The sequence below is a fragment of the Rhincodon typus genome, chromosome 13, assembly GCF_021869965.1.
Source record: "Rhincodon typus isolate 14 chromosome 13, sRhiTyp1.1, whole genome shotgun sequence".
In the NCBI taxonomy this organism is placed as follows: domain Eukaryota; kingdom Metazoa; phylum Chordata; class Chondrichthyes; order Orectolobiformes; family Rhincodontidae; genus Rhincodon; species Rhincodon typus.
The window spans coordinates 72906090-72928655 of record NC_063344.1 but is presented as its reverse complement, the minus strand read 5'-3'; the positions used below and the strand labels follow the sequence as shown (position 1 = coordinate 72928655).

Below are 22566 nucleotides of genomic sequence, written 5' to 3'. Positions count from 1 at the left end.
GAGAAGCCTGCAAAGGAAATGTCCTGCAAACCCTGCAAAGTCCTCCTTACTAACACTGGGGGCTGGTGCTAAAATTGGGGGAGCTGTCTCCGAGACTAGTCAAGCAACAGACTGACATAGTCAGTCTCACAGAATCATACTTTACAGACAATTTCCCAGACATCACCATCACCATCCCTAGTTATGTCCTGTCCCACAGGCAGGGCAGACCCAGCAGAGGCTGAGGGCAGTGGTATATGGTCAGGAGGGAGTTGTCCTGGGACTCCTCAACATAGATTCTGGACCCCATAAAGTCTTATGATTTCAGGTTAAATATGGGCAAGGAAACCTCCTGTTGATTATTCCTCTCTTGGCTGATGAATCATGAACCATGTTGAACAATACTTGGAGGAAGCACTGATGATGGCAAGGGTCCAAAGTGTACTCTGAATGGGGGATTTCAATGCCCACCACCAAGATTGACTCTAAGCAGCACTAATGATTGAGCTTGTTGGGTTCCAGAGGAAGTAACTGCTAGATTGGGCCTGCGGCAGGTGAGGAGGAAACAGACAAGAAGGAAATACGTGCTTGACCTCATCCTTGCCAATCTGCCAGCTTCAGATGCATCTATCAGTAACAATATCAGCAAAATTGACCACTGCACAGTCCTTGTGGAGCTGAAATTCCGCTTTCACGTTCAGAATACCCTCCACATGCTGAGTGGCACTATCACTGTACTAAATGGAACAGACTTTGAACACATTGAGAAAGAAGACTAGGCATCCATGAGGTGGGCCATCAACGGCTACAGAATTGTACTTCAGCACAATCTGCCACCTTCTGGCCTTACATATCCCCCACTTAACCATTACAATCAAGCCAGGGGATCAACCCTAGTTTAATGGAGACTGCAGAATGGCCATTTCAGGAACAGCACCATCCATACCTAAAAATCAAGTGTCAACCTGGTGAAGCTACCAGACAGGACTATTTGCGTGCCAAGCAGCAAGTGATAGATAAACCTAAGCAATCCCACAACCTTCAGATCAGGTCTAAGCTCTGCAGTCCTGCCACATCCAGTCGTGGACAATTAAATAACTCATCGGAGGAGGGTCCACAAATCTCCCCAACCTCAATGAACGAAGAGCCCAACACATTAGTTCAAAAGGTAAGGCTGAAACATTCACGGCAATTTTCAGCCAAGTGGATGGTCTGTTTCAGCCCTATCAGCGGTCCTCCGCATTATAGATACCAGTCTTCAGCTAATTCAATTTGGTTCACATGATATCAGGAAATTGTTGGAGGTACAGGATACCGCAAAGGCTATGGGCCCTGACAACATTCTGGCAATAGTACTGGAGACTTGTGCTCCAGAACATGCCACTCCCCTAGCCAAGCTCTTCTAGTACAGTAACAACATTGGCATCTACCTGACAATATGGAAGATTTCCTATAAACAAAAAACAGGACAAATCCAACTCTGTTATTTCCTGTCCCAGAGTCCACTCTCGATCAGTAAAGTCATGGAAAGTGTCATCAACAGTGCTATCAAGCAGCACCTGCTCAGCAATATCCTGATAAGTGATGCCCTGTCTGGGTTCTGTCAGAACCTCTCAGCTCCTGAGTTCATTACAACTTTGGTTCAAACATGGATAAAAGATCTGTATTCCAGAGGTGAGTGATCGTGACAGCCCTTGACATCAACGCTATATTCAACTGAGAGTCCTAGCAAAACTGGAGTAAATGGCAATCAGTGGACAAACACTCTGCTGGTTGGAGTCATACCTGGCACAAAGGAAGATAGTTGGAGGTCAGTCATCTCAACCCCAGGACAACTCTGCAGGAGTTCCTCAAGGTAGTGTCCTAGGCCCAACCATGTTCGGCTGCTTCTTCAATAACTTCTCTCCACCATAAGTTCAGAAATGGGGATGTGCAATCATTGGTGAACAATGTTCCATATCATTTATGACTTGTCAGATACTAAAGCAGTCCATGTTCAAATGCAACAACATCTAGGCTTGGGCTGACAATGGCAAGTAACATCTATGCAACACAAATGCCAGACAATGACCAGCTCCAATAAGACACAATATAACCACTGCCACTTGACATTCAATCACTGAATCTCCCACTATCAATATCCTGGGGGTGTATCATTCAAAAGAAACTCAACTAGACTCATCCAAAGATGTGCAGGTTAGGTGGATTGGCCATTTTAGATTGTCCAAAGTATCCAGAGATGTGCAGGCTGGGTGGGCTAGCTATGGGAAATGTAGGGTTGCAGAGATAGGAGAACCGGGCAGGAGGAAAATTTGGATCTGGGGAAGATGGTCTTCAGAGGGTCAATGTGGACCTGATGGGCCAAATGGCCTGGTTCCACACTGTTAGAATTCAATGATTCTATGAAACTCCAAGGGTCCAGCATCCATAGTTCTTTGCTTCTTCTAGTTTATATTTGCCTTCTGTTAGTTAGCCAATACTATCTTTAACACCATCTTAGCAAATGTGTGCGAACTGGACTGTGTACAGCACGCAGACCTGATCCAATCCAGGGCAGAGGGAGCACAAAACAGGGCGTAGAATTCCTAAATTGCAGTTTCCAGGAACCGGAGCCACAAGGTGTAGCTGTCAGCTGCTGCTTTGATAGACAAGAAACAGGATCAAGGAAAAGTCACACATTTGTTCAAAATAGCTTCAACTTGACTTACTCTTGATGAATTCTTGGAGTGACATTTCTTCCATTTTTTGTTCGTCCGTCTCACTTAGCATATCAGCCTCGCTGCCTGACTTCTACAAAACAAAGTTATGATATCTGAAGATTAAATAGCCACAATGAGAAATGACCTTGGAGAAATGAAAATAAGCAGAAATGAAATCAGACGAGACCTAGCCTGGCAATGAATTTTCAATCCATCTCAACAGTAAATGCATATCCCTTCAATCCTTGCTTGTATAAACATCAAAACATTTTTAAAAATTATATCTTTGAATATCAGGGGTTAAATTTGTTAAATCCTTTCCTCAGGTATCACAATTTATGATCTGCCTGAATCAAATGGAGGCCAAAGCACACAAAACCCAAGCTGTCCTTATTTAGAGATAGTAGGAACTGCAGATGCTGGAGAATCCGAGACAACAAGGTGCAGGGCTGGATGAACACAGCAGGCCAAGCAGCATCATAGGAGCAGAGAGGCTGACTTTTCGGGCCTAGACCCTTCATCAGAAAAGGGGGAGGGGAAGGGGGTTTTGAAATAAATAGGGAGAGAGTGGGAGGCGGATAGAAGAGGGATAGAGGAGAGGATAGGTGGAGAGGAAACAAACAGGTCGAAGAGGCGGGGATGAAGCCAGTAAAGGTGAGTGTAGGTAGGGAGTTAGGAAGGGGATAGGTCAGTCCAGGGAGGACGGACAGGTCGAGGGGGCGGGATGAGGTTGGTCGGTAGGAGATGGAGGTGCGGCTTGAGGTGGGAGGAGGGGCTAGGTGGAAGGAAGAACAGGTTAGGGAGGCAGGGACAAGCTGGACTGGTTTTGGGATGCGGTAGTGGGAGGGGAGATTTTGAAACTTGTGAAATCCACATTGATACCATTGGGCTGCAGGGTTCCCAAGCGGAATATGAGTTGCTGTTCCTGCAACCTTCGGGTGGCATCGTTGTGGCACTGCAGGAGGCCCAGGATGGACATGTCGTCTGAGGAATGGGAGGGGGAGTTGAAATGGTTCGCGACTGGGAGGTGCAGTTGTTTATTGCGAACCGAGCGTAGGTGTTCTGCAAAGCGGTCCCCGAGTCTCCGCTTGGTTTCCCCGATGTAGAGGAAGCCACATCGGGTACAGCGGATGCAGTATACCACATTGGCAGATGTGCAGGTGAACATCTGCTTGATGTGGAAAGTCTTCTTGGGGCCTGGGATGGGGGTGAGGGAGGAGGTATGGGGGCAGGTGTAGCACTTCCTGCGGCCCACTCTCTCCCTATTTATTTCAAAACCCCCTTCCCCTCCCCCTTTTCTGATGAAGGGTCTAGGCCCGAAACGTCAGCCTCTCTGCTCCTATGATGCTGCTTGGCCTGCTGTGTTCATCCAGCCCTGTCCTTATTTAAATGGTTCCTGAGTACTGAACAATGTCACTGACTGCACCATAATCAGGAGCAACTGAGGAAAGCATGATTTACAGCACACATCCAGTTCTGAAAAGCAGTCTCATTAACATTGTTAACTGCTGGTGCTGAAAATTTATGGAATGGAATTGGAAGACTAAAACAGCTCCAACGATGCATACTTCATCAAAGCAGGTTTGCGTCAAGGGTGTGAACATGAAGAGTGAGACAATGTTTCCCTCTGGAGGCCTGAATGCCTTCCTGAACTACGTGGAAACAAGCAGCCTCAGAGGTCAAATCGTAGTGTCTGGACCCAAGCACCAAGTTGCGGTGCCAGAAATTTCTCATCTGGGTGGCTCATGTCAGTACATGAATCCTCACATGACATTTCCTATTGACCTCTGCGGCTGCTCAGTGCATCACGACTCCTTCCATCCAACTCTAGCCATCAGGCTGAACATTCAGATACTAGAGTATGTTCACATTCACTATTGCTGAGAGAGGACGGATTGGGCAGGGGTAGGGTTTGGCGGTGGTGGTTGGGGACAGGATGTTTGGGGGTAGAGCAGAGGACTGGAAGGGATCAGGAAGGACAAATGTGTGGGTAGGAGAACAGTTGGGGAGAGGAGAGGACTGAGAACGGTCAGGTTGGAATGCAGGGGAGGGGAACACAGGACAGATAGGGATGGGGGAAGAGGATGGATGGATGGGGAAATGGAAGACTTTGAACCTGTAAACAGCTACATGCTTTCTTTGTGTGGTTAAATGATCAGCTAGAATCTAGGCAAATCCAGCAGTCATCAGAAGAACCAGTCAACAGCCAGTCTAGGAAACCAGATTCAGAAACTGACTGGAAGTCTACAAGCGCTCAAAGTACATAACCTACTCAAGTTCAAAGTTCACCTGAGAACTACCCTGCTAGATATTCAACTGCAAAGAACCTCACAACCTGATGTGAAGCCTTTGCTTCAAAAGCCCCTCACTTTAACTTTAAATGATCAAATTCATGCAAGAAACCACAGACCTGTGATATGGAAGACAGAAAATTATGAATCAGCAAATGAATTAACTGTAATCTGTAAATATGCACAATATTTCTTTGTGTGCTAGAGAGGGAGACCAAGTGAATAATTTTGCATTAGTTCAAGGTAATTTTTTTTTAAATTCACTGACAGAATGTGGGCACCATTGGCTGGACCAGCATTTATTGCATGTCCTTAGTTGCTCTTGAAAAGGCTGCTTTCTTAAACACTGGTGTCCCCATGCTGTAGGCAGATCCACATGCATTAGAAAGGGAATACCAAGATTTTGACCCAGCAAAACTGAATGAACATGTTTCCAAGTGAATGGCTTGGAGTAGAACTGGTAGGCGGTGGTGGTGTTCTCATGTATCTGCTGCTCTTTCCTTCCAGATGAAAGTAGTCATGGGTTTGGAAGGTGCTGTCTCAAGATCTTTGATGAATTTGTGGAGTGCATGTTGTATATAGTAGCAGCAGTGTATATTGAAAGTAGGTGGTAGGGGGAGTGGATGTTTGTGAATGGGGTGCAAATCAAGCTACTTTGTCTGGATGGTGTCAAACGTCTTGAGTATTGTTGGAGCTACACTCATCCAGGCAAGTGGGGAGCATTTCATCACAATTCTGACTTGTGACTTCTAGATGGCTAAAGGGCTCTGGGGAGTCAAGAGGTGAGTCACTCATTGCGGAATTCCCAGCCTCTGTCCTGCTGTTGTGGCCAATGTATTAATGCGGCAGTCCAATTAAATTTTTGGTCAATGATAATCTTAGGATGTTGATAGTAGGGGATTCAGTAATGGTAATGCCATTGAATGTTAAAGGGCAGTGGTCAGATTATCAGGCAATGGTGTGGCGCGAATGTTACTTACAAGAATTGCGTGAATAAGCAACTATACTTTAAACTTTCAAAATGTTGTTGCTGAAATTTTAATTGGGATGCAAAGGTAAGAAACAATAATTACAGGTAGTAAGAGGCAGAACAGACATTCTTTCCATGATTGTGTCTAGAGGACGAGTCTGCTGTGGACAGCCTTTGGAGAGAGACTGTGATGTTTGTCTTTTTAACTTTGCTTCTTGTTTTTCTGACCTATATATAGCTGTAATGCAACTTTGTTTTTCTTCATTTCTCCATTCTGTAACTAAGGATTGTACCTAGGTACCTTTGTACCTCAGGTGGCCCTATAAGTGGTGACTTATAAACTTTTCGCTGTACTCATTGAACACATGACAATAAAGCTAATTCAATTCAGTTCAGGAGAACTTGCAGGTTGTAGCGTTCTCATGCATCTGCTGCCCATGTCCTTATAAATGGTACAGGTCATCAGTTTGGAAGGTGCTGTCAAGAGTTTCTGTGTTGCTGTAGTGCATCTTGTAAATGGTTAGCACTGCTGCCACTGTACACAAGTTGTAGAGAGCACAAATGTTCCAGGAGGTGAATGAGGTGCTGGTTTTGAACAGCTTCAAGCTGCTCGAGTGAAGGAGCCTCACAAATTCAGGTTTTTGTAGTGTATCCCATTGCAGTTGCTGCTAGCATATTGTAGACGGGTGGCAGAAAGTCAGGCAGGGAGTTATCTACATAGAATCCACAGCCTCCAACAAGTTTTTGTTAGCATTGTATTTGCATGGCTGGTCCAGTTAGATTGTTGACCAATTGAATCTCCCAGGATGTTGATCATGGGCAATTCAATGATAGCAACTGCATTGAATGTCAAAGGGAGATTCTCTGATTGGAACTGATCATCTCCTGACACTAGTGTCGCACAAATGATACATTATATGTACAAGTTGAAGTCTGAATGTTTACCCAATCTTGTTGCATTTGCTTCAGTATCTGAAGGCCTGTGAATGGTGCTGAATGTTGTTCACTATTGGTTGCACATCCTTATTTCTGAGCTTACAATGGAGGGAAAGTCATTGATAAAGCAGCCAAAGATGGTTGGGCTTAGGACACTACCCTGAGGGGCTCCTTCAGAGGGGTTGATATGTTTGGCCTCCAACAATCACAATCATCTTCACTTGTGCCAAGTATGACTCCAATTAGCAGAAAGTGTATCCCTGCTTTACAATCACTTTCGATTTAATTTGGGTCCCTAAATGGCAAGAACAGCTTTTCCAACTAAGGACCAGGAAGACAAAACATGAGGCCTGGTGCTTCTCTCTGATTCCAGGTCCCTTATCTGCCTGCCACTTCCATCCCCACCCCCTCCCTTTAAAAACTGTACAACTTCTGTCGAGAGCCTTTGCAATACTTTTTAGCTCCACCAGAAAGAATAATGCAGCACAAAGGAGGCCATTCAACCCTTCATATCCATGTTACTTCTTTCAAAATGAAATCCAGTCAGTTTTACAACAGTGCCCTTCTCCTTATCTATTCTTACCTTTTTTATTTCTCAGACTGTCTATCCAGTTTCCTTTTGAACGCTAATTTGAATCTGTCTCTGTCATGATATCAGAGGGAGTGCTTTCCAAATCTGAACCATTGCTTGTGTAATCATTTTTCATGCTTTTTTTTGGCAATCAACTTAAAATAAGTTAAATATGGGCACCTGATCATCAACCCTTGAGCCATTGGAAACAATGTCCATTTTTTCTATCCCAACTCTTACTATTTTTATAAATTCTATCAAGTTCCTTCACTCTTCTTGGCTCTTAGGAACGCAATCTCAGCTTCTCTAATTCCTCATTCCTGAAGTCATTCCAGTAATTTTGATCTGAATACTCTACAAAGGCCTCACAGCCTTATGGTGTCTAGAATTGAAAACCTTTCTCATAATGGTCTCATGATGTGGAGGTGCTGGTGTTGGAGTGGGGTGGACAAAGTCAGAAGTCTCGTGACACCAGGTGAGAGTCCAACAGGTTTATTTGAAATCACAAGCTTTCGGAGCGCTGCTTCTTTGTCAGGTAACGTGAAGACAAGCATGCAGGCAGAGAGATCAAATGATCATACAAATGGTGTGAGAGGAGCGCCGACAGGCTAAAGAACAAGTCTCTGCAGGTTATCAAAAGTGTCAGACAGCGTGAGTAAATTGTCAACAGTGGAATAGCAAGTGAAGAGGTGACCTATGACCAGACAAATTGACGTGGGGAGATAATTACACAAAGTTAAAAATAAGGTGGTGCTGGAAACAAAACAAATGGCCGGAGTAACATGATAGGTATAAGAGTTGCATGCTGAGGATCTAACCAAAGTAACAAGTAATCCAAAACTGTACAACCTAATTAAGGTAGAGAGAGATCAGAACAAGTTATCAAGGTGATGGTGTCAAAACAGGACAGTAAGGAAGATTTTACAAATACAGAACAGTATGATGATGTTACACGTAGCATGACATGAACCAAAGATCATGGTTGAGGCCATCTTCATGTGTATGGAACTTGGCATTTGGTTTCTACTGCCTTCCGAAGATACACAAGCCAACACACCGGGATGTCCCATCATATCAGGCAACTGCACCCTTTGTGAGAACCTTTCTGGCTATGTTGCGGGCACCTTGAAACCCATTGTAAAAGAAACCCCGCAGCTTCTGTCGCGACACTACAGATTTCTTACAGAAACTCACAGATACCCACAGTCCAGACATCATAGAGTAATTCATCATAGCATCCCTACAGTGTGGAAGCAGGCGCATCAGCCCAACAAGTCCACACCAACCTTGAAACATCCTACCCAGACCCATCCCCCTATAACGCACCTCATCTCCACATCCCTGAACACTATGGGCAATTTAGCATGGCCAATCCACCTAACCTGCACATCTTTGGAGGAAACCACAGCATCCGAAGAAAATCCATGCAGACACAGGGAGAACTTGCAAATTCCACACAGACGGTCGCCTGAGAGTGGAATCAAACCTGGATTCCTGGCGTTGTGAGGCAGCAGTGCTAACCACTGAGCCACTGTGTTGCCTTAAACCAGTCTAACCAGGAACATTCCTAGCCACAACGGACCTTTCGACACTCTACACCAGCATCTCCCATGATGAGTGCATCGCTGCAACAGCTTCTGTTCTCAGCACCAATGACTGCTAATTTCCAGATGCCATTCTACAACTCATTCGCTTCATCCTCAACCACAACGTTTTTACCTTTGACAACCAGCTTTTCATCCGGACACACGGAACAGCGCTGGGGACCAGATTTGTACCCCAATACACTAACATTTTCATGCACAAGTTGGGGCAAGACTTCTCTGCTGCACAGAACCTCCAACCAATACTATACACCAGATACATGACAGAAGCATTGCTTGTTCTGAGCTTTGCGTGTTACTGGTTCCCTGGCCACGTGTGTGTCTTTCCTGCTGGTGGAAATGTTGAATAAAATTATCTTGCACATTGTGTTTTTACTGACTCCTGTACTTACATGACACAGGTGCTGGAGGGAAAAAATAGGCATTACTGCTGTAAAGCAGTACTGTAAAAAAGAAAATAAAAATAACCAGAAAACGAAGAGAAAAAAAAAACAGATACAACAGCATTTTCTTCCTTTGGACTCATGGCAAAGAATTATTGAAATGACTACATAGCAATATCAACAAGTTTCATCCCACCATCAGACTTTTAGCATGGACTACTCTACAGAATCAGGCTCGTTCTTGGACACACGCATCTCCATCAGGGACAGATACCTCAGTACGTCACATTACCACAAACCCACGAATAACCTCACGATGCCTTACTTCTCTAGCTACCACCCTAAACATCTTAAAGAAGCCATCCCCTATGGGAAAGCCCTGCATATACACAGGATCTGCTCAGATGAAGTAAAACGTGATGGACACCTAAAGATGCTGAAAGACGCCCTCATAAGAATGGGGTACGATGCTCAACTCATCGATCGTCAGTTCCGACGTGCCATGACAAAAAACCGCAATGACCCCCTCAGAAGACAGACACAGACACAACCAACAAAGTACCCTTCATCGTCCAGTACTTGTCCAGCGTAGAAAAACTAACAGCATGTTCTTCACAACCTTCAACATGTCATCAATGATGACAAACATCTCATCAGGGCCATCCCTATGCCTCCACTGTCGCCTTCAAAACATCTGCCAAACCTTGAACAAGGTCAGAAATTTGCAGATACATTCTATTTTCTTCAAAAAGCACACAATTTATAGACAGCCAGTCAGTCAATGTGGCATTTTATAAAATCCTACTTTAGAAATAAAACCAGTCTGACTCCAAAACAAAACACAACAAATTCTAAGCAAGGCCTCATACCTAACATGCATTGTCTGACCTAAAATGTCACCTCTTCTTTACACTGATAAAATCTTGAGTTTTCTCAGGACAGTGACTTCAAAGGAATTTGGGGATTTACATATACATATTAATCAATTAAAACCTTCTATCTGATTAAAGATTCAACTTAGGTTTGTTTAATACATCCTCATAAGTGGTGTGACCCTTTGATCGTATACTTATAAATTCTGTGTCTGATACTACCTCTCTCACTAACACCTAAAAGAGGAGTGAGACTCCAAAAGCCTGTGTTTTCAAATAAACCTGTTGGACTATAACCTGGTGTTGTGTGATTTCTGACCTCGTCCACCCCAGTCCGACACTGGCATCTCCACATCAAACCTTAAACAGACCATCATTTGCAGTAAACTACCCAGCCTTCAGGACAATATCGATCACAATACCAAAACAACCCTGCCATGGCAACCTCCACAAGACATGCCAGATCATCAACATGGATACTACCATCACACGTGAGAACACCACCCACCTCATACACGGCAGATACTCATGAGACTCGGCCAAAGTTGTCTACCTCACACGCTGCAGGCAAGGATGCCCCGAGGCATGGAATATTGGCGACACCATGTAGGCACTATGACAACGGATTAATGGGCACCTCGTAACTATCGCCAGGCAGGAATGTTTCCTCCCATTTGGGGAATACTTCAGCGGTCAAGGACACTCAGCTTCTGATCTTCGGGTAAGTGTCCTCCAAGGTGACCTTCGAATACACAACAATGCAGAATCGCCGAGCAGAAACTAATAGCCATGAAGATGGCCTCAACTATGATCTTGGGTTTATGTCACGCTACATGTAACCCCGCCATACTGTTCTGTATTTGTAATGTCTTCCTTACTGTCTTGTTTTGACACCATCACCTGAATAATTTGTTATGATCTCTCTATATTAATTAGTCTGCAGAGTTTTGGATTCCTTGTTACTTTGGTTAAACCCTTGGCATGTGACTCTTATACCTATCATGTTATTCCAGCCATTTGGTTTGTCTCCAGCACCATCTTATTTTTAGTTTTTTTGTAATTATCTCCCCGCCTCAATTAATCGGATCATGGGTCATCCTTTCACCTGTTATTCAGCTGTTGACACTTTACTCACACCATTCAACACTTTTGATTACCTGCAAAGACTTGTCATTCAGTCTGTCGACACTGCACTCACACTATTTGTACAATTATTTGATCTCTCTGCCTATAAGTTCTGTGCCTTTGTGATTCTCTTCACTTTGTCTGACAAAGGCACCGTGCTCCGAAAGCTTTTGATATCAAGTAAACCTATTGGTTTATAACCTGATGTCGTGCGACTTTTGACATAATGGGCTCAAACAAGTTTATGTAGATTCACTTTCATACTCTATGGGCAGAATCTTATAAGGATCTGAATAACATGGGCTATGGGAGAAATGTGGCACAATTGGGCAACAATAGCCATGTAAATCATAGACTCGGTTACACAGCGACTATGCAGGTCCTTTCATGGGCTCATGTTTTCAGTCATTGTGGACGCCCATTCAAAGTGACTAGAGTTCATTTATTACCCAGGAATGATGTTAGAAAAACTGTGCGTGTCTTTTGCAATACAAGGAAGCTCAGAAATGTTGGTTACAGATAACAGGCCATTGTTTACCACCACAGAATGTGAGTATTTCCTGAATTGAAATGGTATTCATCATCCAATGGTCTGGCAGAAAAAGCACTCCAAACTTTGAAGGCAGGCTTACAGAAACAGTCGACAGCTTCCAATTTGAGTACAGACCACTCCTCATGCAACTATAGGGAAAGCTCCAGAAAAGTTGCTAACTTGCAGAAGACTCCGCACCAGTTTGAACCTGATCATTCTGGACCTGGAGTTTGTGTGAAACGGCATCAGGAATGGATGAGCCGGACACAAGACTCCACTAAGAGATATAGTTTACTTCAGGACATGAATTTTGGTGTAGGAACCACAGGAATGGCCCTGCATGGGTAAAAGGCATGGATGACGTGAGGTCACGTCCAGTGACTGATAAAGTGAAGGTAGGAGCGACAGTCCTGAACAAGCACGTGGAAAATATGAACGCTGCAAATGCTGAAAAAGGCACGGGAGCAAAATGTACCCAGCTCCTTGGCAGCCTTTCTGACTGTTCTGGAACTCATGGGTTCTCAGTCTCCATCAGATGTTGAAGATAGCTCAGATTCCGAGATGGTCACAGCAGATGTTGCTGCTTTGCCGCCTGAAGAAGAGCATGAATTTCTTCCGAGATACTCCAGGTGCAAGAAGCAAGATATTGTGCATTATATGCCGCCTGTATCAGAGGCAGAGTTGGAGGAACCTGACCCGGTGCTAAAACACCCCAGGAAGAGCTCCAGGAAAGAAGGACTGGCCTATGTCCTCGGATTCAGAGGGGAGGGATGTAGTGATTGTAACAAGGTCAGCTAGGTGTACCTCATAGGATAGGAGTTCCCCTGTTGGACCAGATTAGCAGCCCCAATCAGGGAACCCTGGCTGACAGATATAAACAGGATTGTCAGATATCCTATTCACTCTGAGGGAACTGGATCAGTGTCAAGGACTCTCCGTGTGTAAATAAAGTGTGATTTGATGATGGGATACTGAATTCTGTGGAGTTACTTCAAAGGGAGGCTGCCATCCTTACCTGACTCCAGGCCCTCCAGCAATGAGATTGACTCTTAACTGCCCTTTTGGGTAAACAGAGCAGAATCCTGCCAACTACGTATTTCCCTTGGGTGGCACGGTGGCTCAGTGGTTCGCACTGCTGCCTCACAGTGCCAGGGACCTGGGTTCGATTCCACCCTCAGGCGACTGTCTGTGTGGAGTTTGCACATTCTCCCCGAGTCTGTGTGGGTTTCCTCCAGGTGCTCTAGTTTCCTCCCACAGTCCAAAGATGTGCAGCTTAGATGGATTGGCCATGCTAAATTGCCTACAGTGTTCAGGAATGTGTAGATTAGGTGGGTTACAGGGGGATAGGTCTGGGTGGGATGCTCTGAGGTTCAGTGTGGACTTGTTGGGCTGAAGAGCCTGTTTCCACAGTGTAGGGATTCTATAAAGACAATAAACGCTGGCCTAGCCAGCGGTGCCCTCATCCCGAGAATGTTTATAAAGAAAATTTGCAATTCATGCAGAATGAAGGTGCTTAGGGTTTAAATGCTGGTCAAAAGGAGATTTGCACCATGTCATTGGTACCTGCAAACTGAAAACTGGCATCTGAATGATGCTAAACCTAGCAGCAACTATATAAAAGGAGGTCAGTGCTGATCAGAGGCAAACCATTTATTGCGCAACTTCCAAGGGTGAGGTTGAGACCAATGTTTCATCATCTGTCACGCAGGTTAGTGTCCACCCTCCTGTATGCATCAGAAACATGGACCATATACAGCAGCCACCTCAAATCCCTGGAGAGTTATCACCAACACAGCCTTCATAAAATCCTGCAAATCCACTTGGAGGATAGGCGTAATAATGTGAGCATCTTCTCCCAGGCCAATATCCCCAGTATCGAGGCACTGGTCTTGCGCAATAACTTGTGATGTGCAGGTTACAATGTCTCCATGCTAGCCAAAATATTCATTAAACTAGTGCTCTACTTTGAGCTCTGCAACAGTAAGTAATCACTAGGATTACATCATGATAGTGACCAAGAGAAATAGTAGGAACTGCCGATGCTGGAGAATCTGAGATAACAAAGTGCAGAGCTGGATGAACACAGCAGGCCAGACAGCAGCATAGGAGCAGAAAAGCTGACGTTTCGGGTCTGGACCCTTCTTCAGAAATGGGGGAGGGGAAGGGGACTCTGAAATAAATAGAGAGAGATGGGGAGGCGATGATGGAAGGTGGATAGGGGAACAGATAGGTGGAGAGAAGACGGACAGGTCAAGAAGGCGGGGATGGAGCCAGTAAAGGTGAGTGTAGGTGGGGAGTTGGGATGGGGGTTGGTCATTCAAGGGAAGACGGACAGGTCAAGGAGGTGGGGATGAGGCTGGTAGGTAGGAGGAGGCGGTGGAGGTTTGTCAGTGAGGTGGGAGGAGCGGATAGGTGGGAGAAAAGACGGACAGGTCAAGGAGGCAGGGACGAGCTGGGCTGGTTTTGGGATGAGGTCGGGGTTGGGGAGATTTTGAAGCTTGTGAAGTCCACATTGAGACCATTGGGCTGCAGGGTTTCCAAGCGAAATATGATGTGCTTATCCTGCAGCCTTTGGGTGGCATCGTTGTGGCACTGGAGGAGGCCCAGAATGGACATGTCGTCCAAGGAGTGGGAGGGGTAGTTGAAGTGGTTCACGACTGGGAGGTGCAGTCGTTTGTCACGAACCAAGCATAGATGTTCCACAAAGCAGTCTCCAAGGATAGTGACCAATGCTCTCTGTGCAAGATCACACTGGTTCATTTCATTTCCCCAGGACAGATTCAGTGCAGCAGCCTGGGCAGTTGGGTTCAGGAATATAGCTGGAATACTCAGGCTCAGAGTGCTATCTACTGTTGACAAATGGCACTGAGAGGGCCCTTTCACATTGCTGCCAAATTCATCAATAGGAAGGAGTTACATCCCATTCATGGTCAGGTGATCACTGTTATCACTTCCTGGAGGTTCCCACTACCCCGGCAGCTACTATGACTCCTACATTTCTGTACCGGGTGTGTTTGAGAGTCCAGGGGCTTTACAAGGCTGATTCCTGGGGTCCAAGGCTGCCCACTCTGACCATCGTTCATGACACCATTCTGGACCTCCCTGGCAGATGCTGAGCACAGGTATAATGCTGCCCGTGCTGCAACCAGGGCGCAGTGGAGCAGATAATGTGACTGTATAGGTTTTTATTTTGTTTATGTTCCTTTTATGGCTGGCAGTAAATAAAAGCACATGTTTGAAATTACATGTGATGTTCCCTTATTGGACAATGACAAGATGTGGGTCTACAGTGGGCATTGTGCCCAAACACCCTCTCTGAATCAATGTAAACTGTGTGGCCTGGCGTTTAAACAGTGATGAGACTAAGAGAATGAGGGTAAGTGTGAGGAAAGGTCAGCTGTGCCACTGTGTGCTGTGGGCTTTGTGGATTCTGTACCATTATACTGCCCCACTGAGGGATGACACCAGATTGCCAATGTTTGTTCAGGTACATAGCGGCCTTTTAAAGATGGCATAGACATCCAGTGAATGGCATGTTGTTCTAGGAATGACATATGGTGAGATGGAGATAGAACCAGGCGTGAGGGTTGTCACTGGAGAGGGATAGGTGGTTTATGATGTGTGGTTCGTAAGATATGGCGAGAAACCTCAGTAGGCCTTGTGGCAAGAATCTCTCCAGAAATCCCAACATTAATCATACTTAACAAAAAAATTTAAAGGTTGGGGAAGCAGGGAGGTGATGGTGGTGGTCCTGGCTCCCCCAGAGGCACAATGCCTAATGATTGGCCACTACTCTCAGTTCATCTCTTGAACTATAGTAAAATCTGGAATGGAGTGGCTCTGTAGGAACCCAAACAAATATTGATGAGAAGGTCATTCCTAAGTAAATGCAGCTGTATCACACAGTCAATGGCACTTGCCATCACTTCTCCTGATTGCTGGGAGTAGGCTGACAGACAGTGTATGGATTGGATTTGTCCTGTTTTATTTTTGACAGGTCACGCCTGGACACTTTTCACTGCTGTTTGAGTTGTTACTCATCATGAATTGGCAACTGCACTTTCCAACACAACAGCAATGTTTGGACACATAAGACTCTCCATTTCATCAATACAGATCAAATAGTCATTAAACAAAGAGTAAGGTAATAGGAAAGTGGGTTCTTACCTTTTGAGGAGTCATTTCTCGAGGGAAAAAGAAATAAGGGACAGAGGTGATGGCCAGAATGCTGCTTGATATTAACAATCCCAGCCACCAGGCACCAATCCAGCGAGGGTCACTGGGCTTCAAATCAATGGCAGCTAGTGACAGGAAGAAAACAAGGAGACATAGTAATTAGAACACAGGCATCACTCATTTAAAACATAAATGAGGCAAATGGTGGTGGAAGCAGAGTTTTTAAATATTCTTAAGGCACAGGTAGGTTCTTGTTCAGCAAAGGGTGAGATGTTACCTGCAGGTGAAATGGTGATTTGACATTACAGACAAGCCATCAGAAATAACCCCACAGAGGCGGGTGTCCTATCACCAAGTCACCCTTTATTTATGTCCATTTATCCATTATTTATCCATTTTTGCAGCAGCAGCGGGAGCAGTGAGAGCGAGGACCAGGGGGCTGCCGGGAAGGTAAATTAATCGTTTAAAAGCTTACCTCGTGGGATCAGCGGCCTCCATTTTTGCAGCAGCAGCGGGAGCAGTGAGATCGAGGACCAGGGGGCTGCCAGGAAGGTAAGTTAATCGCTTAAAAACTTACCTCGTGAATAGGCTGAGCGCACGCTGAGCAGGAGCGGACACGGGACGGCTGAGTAAGTGAGGTAATATATTTGGGCGGTTGCTTTACCCGAAACACTACTTAGGTAGTGTCTCCCCCCATCCTCCTCCTCTAACCAAAAAAAAGGTTCTGAGCGCCAATTTGGTAAGGTTACTAGTTTTTGTTTTCTTTTCAATAGTCTGTTTGGGAATTCAGAACAGTGGGAATGGATGTTAGGGCAGTTGCATGCTCCTCCTGTAGAATGTGGGAGGTAAGGGTCACCACGAGTGTCTCCACTGACTTCATCTGCGGGAAGTGCACCCAACTCCAGCTCCTCGGAAACCGCATTAGGGAACTGGAGCTGGAGCTGGATGAACTTCGGATCATTCAGGAGGCTGAGGGGTTAATTGAGAGGAGTTAAAGGGAGGTAGTCACACCTCAGGTACAGGAAAAAGGTAGATAGGTTACAGTCAGGGGACGGAAAGGGAACAGGCAGACAGTGCAGGGATCCCCTGTGGCCGTTCCCACCAATCACAAGTATACCGTTTTGGGTACTGTTGGGGGGGACAACTTACCAGGGGTAAGCCATCGGGTACAGGTCTCTGGCACAGAGTCTGTCCCTGTTGCTCAGAAGGGAAAGGGGGAGAGGAGGAGAGCATTAGTCACTGGGGACTCCATAGTTAGGGGGACAGACAGGAGATTCTGTGGGAACGAGAGAGACTCGCGTTTGGTGTGTTGCCTCCCAGGTGCCAGGGTCCATGATGTCTCGGATTGTGTTTTCGGGATCCTTAAGGGGGAGGGGGAGCAGCCCCAAGTCGTGGTCCACATAGGCACCAACGACATAGGTAGGAAAAAGGATGGGGATGCAAGGCAGAAACTCAAGGAGCTAGGGTGGAAGCTTAGAGCTAGAACAAACAGAGTTGTTATCTCTGGTTTGTTACCCGTACCACGTGCTAGCAAGGTGAGGAATAGGGAGAGAGAGCAGTTGAACACATGGCTACAGGGATGGTGCAGGAGTGAGTGACTCAGATACCTGGATAATTGGGGCTCATTCTGGGGTAGGTGGGACCTCTACAAACGGGATGGTCTACACCTGAACCAGAGGGGTATCAATATCCTGGGGGGGAAATTTGCTAATGCTCTTCGGGAGGGTTTAAACTAATTCAGCAGGGGGATGGGAACCTGAATTGTAGCTCCAGTGTACAGGAGGTTGAGAGTAGTGAGGTCATGAATAAGGTTTCAAGGTCGCAGGAGTGTACCGGCAGGCAGGAAGGTGGTTTGAAGTGTGTCTACTTCAACGCCAGGAGCATCCGGAATAAGGTGGGTGAACTTGCAGCATGGGTTGGTACCTGGGACTTCGATGTTGTGGCCATTTCGGAGACATGGATAGAGCAGGGACAGGAATGGTTGTTGCAGGTTCCGGGGTTTAGATGTTTCAATAAGATCAGGGAAGGTGGTCAAAGAGGGGGAGGTGTGGCATTGTTAGTCAAGGACAGTATTACAGTGGCAGAAAGGATGTTTGATGAGGACTCATCTACTGAGGTAGTACGGGCTGAGGTTAGAAACAGGAAAGGAGAGGCCACCCTGTTGGGAGTTTTCGAGAGGCCTCCAAAAAGTTCCAGAGATGTACAGGAAAGAATTGCAAAGATGATTCTGGATAGGAGCGAAAGTAACAGGGTAGTTGTTATGGGGGACTTTAACTTTCCAAATATTGACTGGAAACGCTATAGCTTGAGTACTTTAGATGGGTCAGTTTTTGTCCAATGTGTGCAGGAGGGTTTCCTGACACAGTATGTAGATAGGCCAACAAGAGGCGAGGCCACATTGGATTTGGTACTGGGTAATGAACCAGGCCAGGCGTTAGATTTGGAGGTAGGTGAGCACTTTGGTGATAGTGACCACAATTCAGTTACGTCTACTTTAGTGATGGAAAGGGATAGGTATATACCGCAGGGCAAGAGTTATAGCTGGGGGAAAGGCAATTATGAGGTGATTAGGCAAGATTTAGGATGCATAGGATGGAGAAGGAAACTGCAGCGGCTGGGCACAATTGAAATGTGGAGGTTGTTCAAGGAACAGCTACTGCGTGTCCTTGAGAAGTATGTACCTGTTGGGCAGGGAGGAAGTGGTCAAGCGGGGGAACCATGGTTCACTAAAGAAGTTGAATGTCTTGTCAAGAGGAAGAAGGAGGCTTATGTAAAGATGAGGCGTGAAGGCTCAGTGAGGGTGCTTGAGAGTTACAAGTTAGCCAGGAAGGACCTAAAGAGAGAGCTAAGAAGAGCCAGGAGGGGACATGAGAAGTCTTTAGCAGGTAGGATCAAGGAAAACCCTAAAGCTTTATATAGGTATGTCAGAAATAAAAGAATAACTACAGTAAGATTAGGGCCAGTCAAGGACAGTAGCGGGAAGTTGTGCGTGGAGTCGGAAGAGATAGGAGAGGTGCTAAATGAATATTTTTCGTTAGTATTCACACAGGAAAAAGACAATGTTGTCGAGGAGAATACTGAGATACAGGCTATTAGACTAGACGGGATTGAGGTTCATAAGGAGGAGGTGTTAGCAATTCTGGAAAGTGTGAAAATAGATAAGTCCCCTGGGCCGGATGGGATTTATCCTAGGATTCTCTGGGAAGCTAGGGAGGAGATTGCAGAGCCTTTGGCTTTGATCGTTATGTCGTCATTGTCTACAGGAATAGTGTCAGAAGACTGGACGATAACAAATGTTGTCCCCTTGTTCAAGAAGGGGAGTAGAGACAACCCTGGTAATTATAGACCAGTGAGCCTTACTTTGGTTGTGGGTAAAGTGTTGGAAAGGATTATAAGAGATAGGATTTATAATCATCTAGAAAGGAACAATTTGATTAGGGATAGTCAACACGGTTTTGTGAAGAGTAGGTCGTGCCTCACAAACCTTTATTGAGTTCTTGGAGAAGGTGACCAAACAGGTGGATGAGGGTAAAGCGGTTGATGTGGTGTATACGGATTTCAGTAAAGCGTTTGATAAGGTTCCCCACGGTAGGCTATTGCAGAAAATAGAGGCATGGGATTGAGGGTGGTTTAGTGGTTTGGATCAGAAATTGGCTAGCTGTAAGAAGACAGAGGGTGGTGGTTGATGGGAAATGTTCATCCTGGAGTTCAGTTACCAGTGGAGTACCGCAAGGATCTGTTTTGGGGCCACTGCTGTTTGTCATTTTTATAAATGACCTGGATGAGGGCGTAGAAGGATGGGTTAGTAAATTTGCGGATGACACTAAAGTCGGTGGAGTTGTGGATAGTGCGGAAGGATGTTGCAGGTTACAGAGGGACATAGATAAGCTGCAGAGCTGGGCTGAGAGGTGGCAAATGGAGTTTAATGCGGAAAAGTGTGAGGTGATTCACTTTGGAAGGAGTACTGGGCTAATGGTAAGATTCTTGGTAGTGTGGATGAGCAGAGAGATCTCGGTGTCCATGTGCATCGATCCCTGAAAGTTGCCACCCAGGTTGATAGGGTTGTTAAGAAGGTGTACGGTGTGTTAGGTTTTATTGGTAGAGGGATTGAGTTTTGGAGCCATGAGGTCATGTTGCAGCTGTACAAAACTCTGGTGCGGCCGCTCTTGGAGTATTGCGTACAGTTCTGGTTGCCGCATTATAGGAAGGATGTGGAAGCATTGGAAAGGGTGCAGAGGAGATTTACCAGGATGTTGCCTGGTATGGAGGGAAGGTCTTATGAGGAAAGGCTGAGGGACTTGAGGTTGTTTTCGTTAGAGAGAAGGTTAAGAGGTGACTTAATAGAGACATACAAGATGATCAGAGGATTAGATAGGGTGGACAGCGAGAGCCTTTTTCCTCGGATGGTGATGGCTAGCACGAGGGGACATAGCTTTAAATGGAGGAGTGATAGATATAGGACAGATGTCAGAGGTAGGTTCTTTACTCAGAGAGTAGTAAGGGCGTGGAATGCCCTGCCTGCAACAGTAGTAGACTCACCAACTTTAAGGGCATTTAAATGGGTCATTGGATAAACATATGGATGATATGGAATAGTGTAGGTTAGATGGGCTTCAGATTGGTTTCACAGGTCGGCGCAACATCGAGGGCCGAAGGGCCTGTACTGCGCTGTAATGTTCTATGTGCATAGTAATTTGACACTGATCCAGATTCCTCACAGCCAGCTCTCAGAGTGAGCAGGATGTCTGACACTCCTGTTTACATATTTTTTTCCCGTTTGTTTTGCCATCTTCTCACAGTAAAAACACCAGGTGTGCAAATAACTTTATTAAAATACCACCACCAGGAAAGACACCCATGTGATTAAGGAGCCAGTAACACTCCTGTTTATATCTATCAGCCAGTGCTCCCTGATTGGACCAGGTTAACAACCCAATCGGTGAACTCATATTCGATGAGGTACACCTGGTTGACTTTGTTACAATCACTACATCTCTCCTGCTGTAAGATGGGGACATAGGTTTGTTCTTTCACTTGTAGCAATAGTACCATAGTGTGGAAACAGGCCATTCGGTCTAACAAGTCCACACTGACTTTCTGAAGGGCACCTCACCCAGACCCGCCCTATCCCTGTAACTCTGCATTTCCCATGGCTAATGCATCTAACCTACACAACGGGCAATTTAGTATGGCCAATCCACCTAACTTGTACGCTTTTGGATTGTGGGAGGAAACCGGGGCACCCAGCGGAAGCCCATGCAGACATGGGGAGAACATGCAAACTCCACACAGGCATAGTCACCTGAGCTTCTCCTGTTTTTGCACTGGGTCCATTTTTTCTGACTCAGCAATGGATACGGGTAGCGTGTACCAGACCATCACCCACCTCTTGCACCCAGAGCATCACAGAAGAAATCCAGCCTTTTCTTCAGGCAGTAAAGGTATCAAGGCTGCAACATCTGCCACGTCCATCTCAGACTCCGAGGTTTTTTCAACATTAGACAGAGGAGGAGAACTCATGGGTTCCATCAGCCTTTCTGGCTGATCTGAGGGGCCGGGTATGTCTTGCTCCTGCCCCGTTTGTGAGTTTGCAGCTCACATGTGGTTCACATACATGTTCAGGAATGTCTCACTCACCCGAACTTTGTACGTCACAGGACATAACCTCGCATTGACCATGCCTCTTGCCTATGCAGGGCCATTTCCGTAGTTTTTGCAGCAAACTTTGTCCCCTAAAGTAAACTGTCTCTCTTGCTTAAAGGAGTCTTGCGTCCAGCTCTGGTGCTCCTGATGCCATTTCACCCTCACTCCCAGGTCCAGGAAGTGCAGATTTAACCTGGTGCGGAGTCTTCTTCCCATTGCCAACTCTGCCTATAGTTGCATGAAGGTTGGTCCTTTAATCAAATAGGAACTGGGACAGTTTGGTATCTAGTGAAGCTGTAGGCTATTTCTTTAAGCCTGCTTTCAAAGTTTGAACTGCTCTTTCTGCCAGACCATTGGACAATGGATGGTATGAAGCTGTCCTTATGCCAAATGTCATTCAACTTTAGAAAATAACTTGAATTTCCTGCTGGTAAATGACGGCCCAATGTCTGCAGCCATGTATTGAAAAAGACTTTCACAGCTTTTCTATCGCCGTCCCCATGTTAGTTGAATGAACTCGCATGTCTAACCATTTTGAGTGGGCATCTACAATGACTAAGAACATTTAGCCCGTGAAAGTGCTGGCATTGTTGACATGTAACCAAGTCCAGGCTTTACCTGGCCATTCCCACGAATGATGGGGGAGATGCTGGCAGTAATTTTTGTTTTTGTTGACACTCTGGGCACTGCCCCACCAAGACGGCTATGTCAGCATCTAATCCTGGCCACCAGCCATAACATCTGGCCAACATTCTCATTTTGGAAACCCTGAATGACCCTGGTGG

General features: G+C 45.7%; 1 protein-coding gene across 2 annotated transcripts in view; it reads right to left on the bottom strand.

The window, feature by feature from the left end:
- The window catches only part of LOC109923277 (solute carrier organic anion transporter family member 2A1-like), a 168324-nt gene that overhangs the window by 47478 nt on the left and 98280 nt on the right, over nt 1-22566 (bottom strand). For both annotated transcript variants that reach the window (XM_048604665.1, XM_048604666.1), the window contains 2 exons: nt 16130-16263; nt 2688-2769 (listed from right to left, as the gene is read on the bottom strand). In XM_048604665.1, coding sequence (XP_048460622.1) covers nt 2688-2769; nt 16130-16263 — 216 coding nt within the window. The remainder of the gene's footprint in view (nt 1-2687; nt 2770-16129; nt 16264-22566) is intronic.